The sequence below is a fragment of the Dama dama genome, chromosome 16 (genome assembly GCF_033118175.1).
Source record: "Dama dama isolate Ldn47 chromosome 16, ASM3311817v1, whole genome shotgun sequence".
Taxonomy (NCBI): Eukaryota; Metazoa; Chordata; class Mammalia; order Artiodactyla; family Cervidae; genus Dama; species Dama dama.
In genome coordinates, this window is record NC_083696.1 from 20,594,636 (window position 1) to 20,607,289 (window position 12,654).

Sequence of the window (12,654 nt, forward strand, 5' to 3'; positions counted from 1 at the left end):
AATTGATGACAGTCTTATCCTACATACAGGTACAAGCAAGAGGAATAGGGTCACCAATGCCATTTTTGACAGTGGAAAGGGGACCTCTAAGGAATTCTTATGTTCAACTTTCCTCAAAATATATTCTGATGCAATCACTGGGTCTTCTTTCTAGATTGCATCTTTCATGAAAGCACCATTGCAAATGGAATATAAGATATGAAGAAATGAACGCAGTTCCTTTTTGCTTCTCCTGTTGCCATGTGGAGATCCCTAGTAGAAAATCTCAGTGGAGAAAGTCATCCAGCTGTGAAGACCATTCCTTCAGGAAACAATGATGTCTTTAGGAAAAGGAGAGACAGTGAAATGTTTTCTTCTCCTTAACATGTTTTATTCAAACTGGAAAATTCCTAATGAAGATATTTTATCTGCAGTTACCATGTTCATCTCATTTCCTTGCAAGGTGTACTGAGCTGATGAGATAGATGTTTAAATAAGACTGCCATGGATAGTAGGTAATGATGGTAACAAGGTAGCTAATACATGGTGCTTAGAATGTGCTCAGTATTAATCTAAGTGCTTGGAAATATTAGTCCACCACAACTCTTTGAGGTAGACACCATTATCTCCATTTTACAGGTGAGGAAACTGAGGCACAGAGAGGTCAACTAATTTGACCAAGTTCACACAGCTAGTAAGTAGAAGAGCTGGGTTTGTTTTTAGTCTCTAAGTTGTGTCTGACACTTTTGCGACCCTATGGACTATAGCCCGCCAGGCTCCTCTGTCCAAGGGATTTCCCAGGCAAGAATACTGGAGTGGGTTGCCATTTCCTTCTCCAGGGGATCTTCCCAGACCAGGGATCGAACCCATGTCTCCTGCATTGGCAGGCCAATTCTTTACCGCTGAGTCACCAGGGAAGCCCATGCGATGGGAATAGAAGAGCTGGGATTAGACACTAAACGCCTATGGCTCTAGATCCAAACTCTCATTCACAACCCTCTAAGCTTATATTTTTATGTACTTAAAAATATATATACATATAGAGATAGGCATTAGGCTGTGAAAAAAAGGACTTTGGTTCTCACTCATGCACTAAGAGGTAAGGATTTAGAGCATTTCCCTGATGAAATGTTTGCCTTGTCAACTCAGAAAAAGAATTCCTCTATTTTTAGCCAACAATTTTCCAACAAGAAGATGGTAGAATACCTAAGACATGTCATCACTGAATGAGACATTTTTCTCATCACTTTAGCAATGAATCTGACTTAGTGTTCTTGTTATACTAGAAACAATCAGTGCAAATTGATTTACACACATCAAATATTGTTTTGAAAGGAAGTGTCTAACAGGACTGCATATGTCAGTTCCTTAGATAGTTAATTTCAGGGGTTTACAAAACAAAGATTCTGGGGTCTCTTTCCTATATAAGTCACAGAAACATGAAAAGCCAACAGCAGTCTACTTGTCTTGATGTCATGGTTTTAATCAAAAGAATAAATTTAATGTAAATCAAGTAATCTAAACTTCAGTTACTTTATAAGAGGTTTTATTTATTTAGATGCTTTAAATAGTCCTAAATCACTGGGTTATTACTGAAAAATCACAGAAAATAGTTGTAAAAACATTTTGTACATTGTGAAATTTATATATTAGTGACTATTTTTATAACTGAAGGATATTTCAAATAAGTTGATTATAAAGTAATTTTAAGACAGAAGGAGATAAGAAGACTGATTCTAACAAATTCAAACATATATTTGACTCTGTTATTCATTCTTTGTATTAATAAAACACCTTTAAAACATGAGGAGCTGGTGGTGTTTAAACAACACTCTGTCATTACTGTAACTACGCATCATGGCAAAGGAAGAGGAAGAGTTATCAGCCAGAAAACCTCCCAAATGTTTTTATAAATGAAGGAGCAAAGCAATAGACTTCTGCTCCGCCGAAGTATAAAGTTGTCTGATTTTTTAAAAAAGTCTACTTTTGGCCACTCCACATGTCATGTGGGATCTTAGTTACCCAACCAGGGATCAAACCTGTGCCCTCTGCACTGGAAGTGTGAGGTCTTAACCACTGCACTGTCAGGGAAGTCCCCAAAGTTGCACAATTTCTTGGGAAGATGGTTCTATCTCAACAAGAGGGACTTGACTCCTCTTCACTCAGGACAGCGCCTCAGGGCTTCCTCTCTCAGGATCTGCCTCCTCTCTCACCCGCTGTGTGCGTGCTGTGTGTGCAGTGGTCCCGGCTCTGCAACCCCATGGCCTGCAGTACGCCAGGCTCCTCTGTCCTCCACCATCTCCTGGAGTTCGCTCAGATTCATGTCCATTGAGTTGGTGATGTTACCCAATCATTTCATCCTTTGCCCACCCCTGGCTCTTCACCTCAGGCGGCCAAAGTGTTAGAACTTCAGCAACAGTCCTTCCAATGAATATTCAGGCTTGATTTCCTTTAGGATCGACTTGTTTGATCTCCTTGCAGTCTGAGGGACTCTCAAGAGTCTTCTCCAGCACAATTCAAAAGCATCAGTTCTTTGGCACTCAGTCTTCTTTGTGGTCTGACTCTCACATCCATTCATGACTACTGGAAAAACCATAGCTTTGACTATATGGACCTTTGTCAGCAAAGTGATGTCTCTACTTTTTAATATGCTACATAGACCTTTGGTGGCAAAGTAATGTCTCTGCTTTTTAGTACACTGTCTAGGTTTGTCATAGCTTTCCTTCCAAGGAGCAAGATCTTTAATTTCATGTCTGCAGTGATTTTGGAGCCCAGGAAAATAAAATCTATCACTGTTTCCTCTTTTTTCCGTCTATTTGCCGTGAAGTGATGGGAGTGAATGCCATGATCTTAGTTTTTTGAATGTTGAGTTTTAAGCCAGCTTTTTCACCTTCATCAAGAGGCTCTTTAGTTCCTCTTTACTTTCTGCCATTAGGGTGGTATCATCTGCATATCTGAGGTTGTTGATATTTCTCCTGGCAGTCTTGATTTCCAGCTTGTGATTCATCCAGTCCGGCATTTTGCATGATGTACTAGAAAGTACACCTAGATACAAACTAAAGATGGAGAGGGAAGATTTTAGATTCCTTATGTATCAAGGAACCTAAAAATAGGAAATCAAAGCCTGGAGGGCTTCCAGTCTTCAAATTCTGCTCTTTCTGATTCATATTTATAAGTTTCTAAAGCCAAAGCTGTTGATCTGAATCCACCCCTATTCCCACCACCTGACCAGCCTCAAGTTCCATCAGCAGGCAGCTGCCAGCCCTATTGGTGACCAGCCATGCTGATCTGGTAATGTTGCTCTCTGCATCAGCATTTCCCATTCACTTTTATGATGTTTTAATGTAATAATTTAAATCATTTCCAAAACATGCACTTATAACTTTTTAAAATTAAGGTGTGAGTGACATGTAGCATTGTATTAGTTTCAGGTATACAATGTGATTTGATATTTGCATTATTTTGCAAATTTTATTATTATTTTTTAATCATAGAAAACTTTGAAACTGCCCTTTATCAGTTGTTGGGAGTCATTTCTTTCTTTCTTTGGCTGTGCCGGGTCTTCTTTGCTGCGAGGACTTTTCCTCTCGTTGTGGCGAGTGGGGGCTACTCTCTAGTTGCAGTGGGCAGGGTACTTATTGAGCTGGCTTCTCTTGTGAAACACAGGCTCTAGGGCCTGCAGGCTGTAGTACTTGTGACACATGGGCTCAGTAGTTGTAGCTCCCAGGCTCTAGAGCACAGGCTCAGTAGCTGCGGCATAGGAGCTTAGTTGCTCTGCAGCATGTGGGATCTTCCCAGGTCAGGGATTGAACCTGTGTCTCCTGCGTTGGCAGGCAGACTCTTCTACCACAGCCACCAGGGAGGCCCTGGGATTCATTTCTGATATCCAGACAGTATTTCTGCAGCTCGCTCTGCTTGATTTTGTTGTGTGTAATCTTATATAACATAAACATTCATAAAACCCTTTTAAAAAGTCTTTGAAATCCTCGTTATAGCAGTGGATTTTGACTGAGGGGGATCCTGTCCCCAGGGGGCATTTTGCAATGTTTGGAGACATTTGTGATTGTCACTCATGGGGGAGGGGGCGCTACTGGTATCTGGTGGGTGGAGGCCAGGGACACTTCTGTGCTTCCTACAGTCTGCAATGTAGGATGTCCGCTCCTCCTGTACAGAAAAGAGCTAACAGGCCCAAGATGTCCACAGTGCTGAGGAAGAGAAACTCTGCTTTGAAGCAAATAAGTTCACTGAAGTGTCATGAATTTGCACAGGTTAATTGCAAAGTGCTTAAGAAAGCAGCAATCCTTAGTTCTTTTAGTTCGTTCTTAAGCATTAGTCTTTATATAGTCCTTCTAGTTAGCACTAAGCCACTCAGTCTTTTTATTTGAGTCCAGTCTCTAAACACTGGTGCTGGGAAGGGTCCTTGGAAAAGAGTCACTTGAGTCTCATGACTGAATAACTTTCCTCTTGATAATTAGAGTAACTTGTAGAGTTCTGGGTCAGGAGTCTTGTTCAGGTCTGTAGTGCTCTGGTTCAATGAAGACTGACATTCAAGGAGGACGAGACTTGTTCTCCGCACTGAACAGAGCCACCAAAAGCAGCCTCGTCACACCTTCTTGAGACCTGAGCAGTGCTTGATCCCTGGTTATGCCTCTGCGGTCAACCAAGGCTCTCAACCTCAGCATGCCTCCCTCTCCTGCATCCAGAGTCAATCCTGGTCCCTAGAGGGAAGCATCAAACATCTTTGTCTCAAAGGCTGGTGGTCTGGATGTTCACGGGGTCCAGAAACTAAGATTCCACTTATTTCCTAAGATCCATCCTGGCTTTCGCCTCCTCAGCTTATACCTGGGTTCAAATCTGGTTCTTGTTGCTGAGTTCTAGAAATATCTCCATCTACTTATAGGCCCATGCCCTACCTTGTCTTTGACATGTTTGTTTTAGGGTCTACTCTGGACTCAGAACTAAAGTTGGGTGGCTGGGCACTGATACTCTCTTTCAAACTCTCTAGCCAAGGTCAACTTCCACGGTCAACACTTGGAGCTGAGCTAGTTCACTGGGCACCTAGTTTCCCGGGATGGTCATTGTCCTGCTGTGAAGTCACTGCCAACTCTAGATAATTCTCATTGGAGGACAGCCTCTTCCTTCCCACTTAAAATTGCATGTTTGCCTTTGTAAACCCCCTATTTCCTTTTTCTACATTATTTCCCCCCATAACACAAATACTATGATATACTTAGTTTAATGCCTAGCTTCCCCCATTAGAATATAAATTCAATGAGAGGAAATAAATCTCTATTCAGTTCACTGATATGTTCTCAACACCTTAATCAGTGTTTAGCATATGGTAGACACCAACAATTGTTGAAGATTAAACATATGATCAGAACCCTGTTTATAATTATAAACACTGAATGCAAATAAAAATGGAGTGATGGAATCAAATGGAGTTTCCTTTCAGGTAAAGTACATCTAAATGAATTTCTAAATTGAGAAAATCTCAGTTGAGATTTTCTAGTTCTCAAAAAGGCTGACATTAAGCTTGTCTCAGGGTATCAATTCTTACAACCATAAAACACTGTGACCTTTGAGGCTGCATTTAAAATATTCATGCTTCATTTAGATCACACTTAATTTATGGCAATTAATTACTGTTACATGAATTAACTGTTTACCATGGTACCTTCCAGTCTGTCCATGGCTACCTAATCCTTAGACATGACCTAAGTAAATGGCCTAAGACTTATTTGGTATTTAATTAAAGTTTTATTAGAAGTAATAACGGAGCAACCGTGTGATCCCAAATGAAAAGCCCATAATGAATAGCTTCTGGGTGACAGTCTATTTTATGTGCTAATAGACAATCTAATCTTGGTATATTTGGATCAGTTTTTTTCTTTAACCCAAAAGAAAGTTATTCAAGAAGGCAAGTAAACCAGAAACCCTCATCAAATTCTAATATTTTTTATCCATATTTTCCAGTTTTAAACAAAAAAGCTATTATTTAATAATCAATATTTACAAGATATGCTTACTCAGGTATATTTGTGAATGAAAGGAATTTAAATATGACTTCCTTAGTTTGTTTTTGTTTCTGAAAAGAGAATGCAGAAGTTTATATCTTTTTAGAACTTAAGCCTGTGTATTGTTGTTCAGTTTAATGCATACCAAAAGAACTGGTATAGGAAGGGAAAGCAATGGAGAGGAAAAAATGAAAGGGAAGTCTAAATATGTGTTATCGATTTGACAACATTTGCTTTGATAAAAGGTTGGTCAAATTTGTTCGTTCAACCAATTCCTGTTCTCCCTTCCCACACCATGTAACACAGTGTGAGAAACTATATAGCAGTTTGGAAATGAGTACAGAAGTTAACTCTGAGGGTTTACAGCTAATGCCTGGGAGACTTCTTTTTGTTCGTTGAAGTAGAGTTGATGTATCATATTGCATTAGTTTTAGGTATACAGTAATGTGTTTCAGTTATATATATATTTACAGGTTCTTTTCTGTTATAGGTTATTATAAGATATTGAATATAGTTCCCTGTGCTATTCAGTAAATCCTTGTTGTTTACTTTATACATAGTGGTATATATCTGTTACTCCCAGACATTTCCTTTTTTGTAATCACAAGTTTTCTATATCTGTGAGGGTGTTTCATCTTCCTTATAATGAGGACCCTGGGAAAAAAGTTATTGTTGGATTTGGGAATCAGAGGAGTTCAATCCTTTCTGTCAATGTCAACACAATGAGCATTTGTCTATAGGATAAGATGGCTAAATTTGAATGTTTTCCCTTTGACTTGGCCATTGCCATTTTCTCACTTAAAATTTAATGATTTTAGTCCATAAAAATTGATTTATATTTCCAGTTATTTCCTTAGGCTAGATTATTTAAAATAGACTTTTGAGTTAAAAAGAATGATTATTTTAAGGCTATTGAAATATACTGTCAAACTGTTGTGCAGGAAGGGTACACCGACTTACCCTCACTAGAAATGTACTAGAATCCCAAGTTTTTTCTCATCTGTGATAGAATAAAGCATTATTTTGTTTAAAAATACTTTGCTAGTTCATTGGCCATTTTTGCAATGTGAAACTGATTGTACTTATTAGGAAACACTATTTGTAATGGGTTCTAGGATAATTATATAAACCGCAAGAGCAGAGTCATGCCATTTCAGTTTATAGGAATAGTTATCATTTTCTAATATCAATTGCATAGTATACATTTTGCAGGCTCTTGGGCTAGAGGAAAAGACTGTTAAGCAACTTACAATAATATTTCTAATACATTTTGATTAATACCTTATTATACTTTAATTTTTTCAAAGGAAACATCTCCATTATACTTTAATTTTTTCAAAGGAAACATCTCCATTTAAAGGATCTTCATTTCAAGTAGTATGCTTGAATAAGAAAATAAGAATAAGAAAAACTCTTATTAAAAAAATCCACAGATACTATGACAAAGTTACCCATCTCAAGATAAACCCCTCCCACCACGTTCACCTCTCCTATATGAAAAGTCAGAATAGACTTTTGAATTTCTCTTAGAAATTGCCTTATTTATATACCTTAATTTTCCAGAACTAAGCTAAGAGAGGTAAAAAGTTAATTAGAAAGTGAAAGTGAAGTTGCTTAGTCATGTCTGACTCTGCAACCCTGTGGACTGTAGCCTACCATGCTCCTCCGTTCATGCGATTTTCCAGGCAAGAGTACTGGAGTGGGTTGCCATTTCCTTCTCCAGAGGATCTTCCTGACCCAGGGATTGAACCTGGGTCTCCCGCATTGTAGGCAGACGCTTTACCATCTGAGCCACCCAGGATGTCCCAAAAGTTAAACAGGTGGCAAATGAATATTTAAGAATCAGTATTTATGAAAGCAATTTTAGGTAAATCTGTGATTTAACACAGTTTAGTTTTGCTCTTTACCCCTCCAGAAAAATTATGGAAAACCTACTATGTGACAGGCATTTTACAATATGCTATTGATACAAAGCAAGAAAGATATAGTCCCTCCTCTCCAAGGGATCACAAATTGCAAGAGTCCCCCTTATCCATGGGGATACATTCCAAGACCCCCAGTAGATGCCTGAAAGCATGGATCATACCAAATGTTATATCATGTTTTTCTGATACATACATACCTATAACAAAGTTTAATTTATAAATTAGGTACACTAAGATATTAACAACAACTAATAACAAAATAGAACATTTACAGTAAGAAAAGTTAGGTGAATATAGACTCTCTCAGATTATCTTACTGTACAAATGTAATGCCTTTTCTGTCTTAACTAAGTATTTACCACGTACTGTGGCTGTAACTTTTGCAGTTTGAAATGTGACAGCAGAACTAGCACATATTCCTTTTTCCTTCATAATTTCACAAACAAAAGATCTGTTCTTACTGTTCAACCTCAGCATATGATTCTTCTTATTAAGTTGAGAACCTTTACCTTTTCACTTAAAGTACTTTATGGCTTCTCTTTGGCATATCCAAATTGCCAGCATCACTACTCTTGCACTTTGAGGCCATTATTAAGTACAGTAAGGGTTACCTGAATATAGCCCTGTGATATAATGATGTCAATGTGATAACCAGAGGGCCACTAAGTGACTGACAGACAGGTGGGACCCTTTGGACAGAGGGAAGATTCATGACAGAGCAAGATGGTGCAAGATTTCAACATACTCAGAATGGAGAGTGATTTAAAACTTAGGAATTATTTCTGGAGCCTTTTGGGACCATGGCTGACTGTGAGTAACTGAACCCATGGAAAGCAAAGTCATGCAATGAAAAGTTAAAAGTAAATGATTACCATCATCTTTTAAAAACTGGTATCAAGCTCTTTATCATAGTATTTTTCATGCTCACAGTATAGGTATTATTGGCCTTACACACACACTCATAGTCCTTGGGAACAGTGACTTTATCCCACTTTATATCAGCTTCTTTGTCTGCACAGTTAGAACTATAATCTATCTTAAAGGGTGTTGGGTGGATCAAAGAAATTTTATAGAGTGTCTAGTCCAGTGCTCTGTATAATAAATATTCTCTCCTCTCCTCTTTTTTCCTTGAAGCCACTCTGGTAACAAGTGACCAAATTCTGGATGTCTTTGAAAGACACTATTGTTTGGAATGAGTAATAGTGATGACATCATATGGATCAGGGTAAACCCAGTGAGCCTATTGCAGATTCCCACAGGTCATTCTGCAAATATCAGTAAATGCCAAAGACTATTTGAATGTTAAGGGTTGCTTCTTTTAGATTTTCTTAGGCCTCCCACTCTACTACTTCCCTCACTCCCATGCCAATGTTAGAAGTTACTGCATATAGTTTTTAAATTTTATTAAGGTATAGTTGATTTATACTATTGTTTAATTTCTGCTGTATAGCAAAGTGACTCATTTATACACACACACATATATATATATATATATATATATATATTCTTTTCATAGTCTCTTCCATTATGGTTTATCACAGGATGTTGGATATATTATAGTTCCCTGTGCTATACAGTAGGACCTTGCTGTTTATCCATCCTATGTATAATAGTTTGCATCTGCTAATTCCAAACTCCAAGTCTTTGCCTCCACCCTCCCCACCTCAGCAACCACAAGTCCGTTTTCTATATCTCTAAGTCTGTTTTTGTTTCATAGGTATTTCATTTGTGCTGTATTTCAGATTCCATTTGTAAGTGATACCACATGGCATTTGTCTTTCTCTTTCTGGCTTAGTATGATAATCTCTAGGTCTATCCTTGTTGCTGGCATTATGTCATTCTTTTTAATGGCTGAGTAATATTCCATTGTATACATGTACCACACCTCCTTTACCCATTGCTCTGTTGATGGACATTTAGGTTGTTTTCATGTCTTGGCTATCGTATTAATAAATAGTGCTACAGTGAAAATAGGGGTGCATGAATTTACGGCACATTTGATTGTGCTGTGATCCTTTGCTCATGACTTGAGGAAATTCAACCGTTTCTTCCATAGGAAGAAAAGGATTAAGAATAATCAAAGGAGTTGAGAGCATGTGTCTTCTGGACTTCACCTTCTCAGCTGTCAGTTCTCTATGTTCTAAATGGTATCATGACTTGTCTTAACACCATATTGATATGTTCAGAGTTTTATCTTGGCTCCCACAAGCACCTGGCCAGTAGATAATTTGCAGGATCTCATTAGAAGACTAGTAATTATTTACTGAGTACTCACTGTGTAGGAACTCTGTGAGATCTATATTCCCACATTTACCCATATACACATTCATGCCTATATCTGTGATCATTATCCATATCCCCTCAAGATTTTTATAAAAGTCCTAGAAGGAGGGATATAGAAAGTGTCTTAATTATTCTTTGTCATAAACACTAGTAAAACTCTTTGTTTTCCAACTTTGGAAAGGCATGGTTGTCAAGAAACTGATGGATGTGATTTCCCACACTTTTAAAAGTTCCCTGCATAACAGAATTACTAGGTAGGAAACTTTTTTTTTTTCAGGAAATTTGATTATTCCTAAGTTCATTTTATTGGTGTTCCCTGATGGCCCACCCCCTTGCCTGACTCAGCTAAAGAGTATATGGCAATATCCAGTCAATATTAAAATATATGTCCTGAGGGAATCTCAGATAAATATAGTGTGGGAAAAAAAGTTGAAATCTTTTGTAAAACACTTTAGTAAGTATTGCTTCACTTTAAGGATGAAAAATTTTGAGTTGGCACCATGGTCAGGCATAATTTCTGCACTTCCTAGAAAAACTCTAAAACAACCTTTGCTTTTAAAGTTGGTGCTTCCATTGCTTAGGTTATTTTATCAAGTATGTCCAATTTTAGTAAGTTTTATCTGTAAGTGAGGTATAACATCTGTACCTCTGTAACAAATGTAACAACATCTGTAAGTACAACATCCTCTTGTACTCACCTATGAATCTTATGATCCTTCGGAGTAAGGGGTTCAGGTAACAGCATTCTCCAGTCAGAATTGTTTTCTCCTGGGCAATCAGAGATTCTCTGGTTGACTTTATGAAATACATGGATATCTCACCAATAAAAATCTGGAGAAGGAATGTTAAAGAATTATCAAGTTGGAGAGCTTTCTGATAGACCAGTGGCTTAAAAAAACTGAAAACTTCTGAGGCTTCACAATTGTATTAAAAAACTATGTTGGAGAGATGGAGAGTTAAATAGCAGTTTTCAGTCAACTCTTTAAAAGAATTAGAGAAAGCGACAACTGATAATTTCAGATAGATTTCAGGTATAATATTAAATTCTAAAGTCATATAAAACATAAGTTGAGATAATAAATTGAATAAGAGAATCAATGAAAAAGCTCACTCATGCTGGTCTTGAATATTTTAAACTGAATGTGTGTATTACAGTGATGAGGAATGACTGGGACAGCCAATGTGTCCAGCAGGGCATTATATGCACACATCGCAATAAATTGTTAACTTCATTATGTGGCAATAACAGTGGGGACAGTGACAGACTTTATTTTTTGGGGCTCCAAAATCACTGCAGATGGTGACTGCTGCCATGAAATTAAAAGACACTTACTCCATGGAAGAAAAGTTATGATCAACCTAGACAGCATATTAAAAAGCAGAGACATTACTTTGCCAACAAAGGTCCATCTAGTCAAGGCTATGGTTTTTCCAGTAGTCATGTATGGATGTGAGAGTTGGATTATAATGAAAGCTGAGTGTGATGCTTTCGAACTGTGGTGTTGGAGAAGACTCTTGAGAGTCCCTTGGACTGCAAGGAGATCCAACCATTCCATCATAAAGAAAATCCGTCCTGAATATTCATTGGAAGGATTGATGTTGAAGCTGAAACTGCAATACTTTGGCCACCTGATGTGAAGAGCTGACTCATTTAAAAAGACCCTGATGCTGGGAAAGATTGAGGGCAGGAGGAGAAGGGGACGACAGAGGACGAGATGGATGGATGGCATCACCAACTCAATGGACATGAGTTTGAGTAAACCCTGGGAGTTGGTGATGGACAGGGAGGCCTGGCATGCTGCAGTCCATGGGGTTGCAAAGAGTCGGACACAACTGAGCGACTGAACTGAACTATGTGGCAATACTACCATTATTTATGTGACAAATCCCACTTGAGCACGTTTGCCTGAGTGATATTCTCCTACTCTAGATTAGTTGACTTTCACACCTTTAGGATTGGCGCCTCTCTCGTTATCATGAACTAATACATGTGTATTACCATTTAACTCATAACACCTTTGTGTACCCTGTAAGCTCCCTGATGACAGGGACCATATCTTACATTTCTTCATTATGTTTATAGCACCCAGTACATTGTATTCCCATTTAAAATAAGGAACAGGTGTGAGGGAAGCTGTCACCAACTCTGACACTGCTGTGATTAAAGACTGAGAACCTTAAATGAATGAAAAGTTAATAATTACCATCAACTATTGCAAATTGGGTGTCAGGCACTTTATCATAGTAGTTTTCATGTTCACAAAATCCCTCGTCTCAGTAACATTGCATTTACTTTGCTTGTGAAGAATGAAAGTTCAGCAAGGTTAAGTAACTTACCCACCAGAGCATACAGGTGACCTGTGGAAGGACTAGGATTGGTATTCAATACAACTGGGTTCCAAAGTTCCCATATCCCACCACATCATATGCCATTTTTATTTTCTGAACCC

General features: G+C 38.1%; 1 protein-coding gene and 1 non-coding gene across 2 annotated transcripts in view; both read right to left on the reverse strand.

The window, feature by feature from the left end:
- PLPPR1 (phospholipid phosphatase related 1) overlaps window positions 1-12,654 on the reverse strand; it is a 131,494-nt gene that overhangs the window by 16,650 nt on the left and 102,190 nt on the right. Inside the window, exon 4 of the mRNA XM_061163951.1 lies at window positions 10,903-11,035. Within this exon, the coding sequence (XP_061019934.1) occupies window positions 10,903-11,035 (133 nt within the window). The remainder of the gene's footprint in view (window positions 1-10,902; window positions 11,036-12,654) is intronic.
- On the reverse strand, window positions 7,726-7,797 carry TRNAC-ACA (transfer RNA cysteine (anticodon ACA)). The gene has a single exon. It is a non-coding gene; the product is annotated as a tRNA-Cys (tRNA).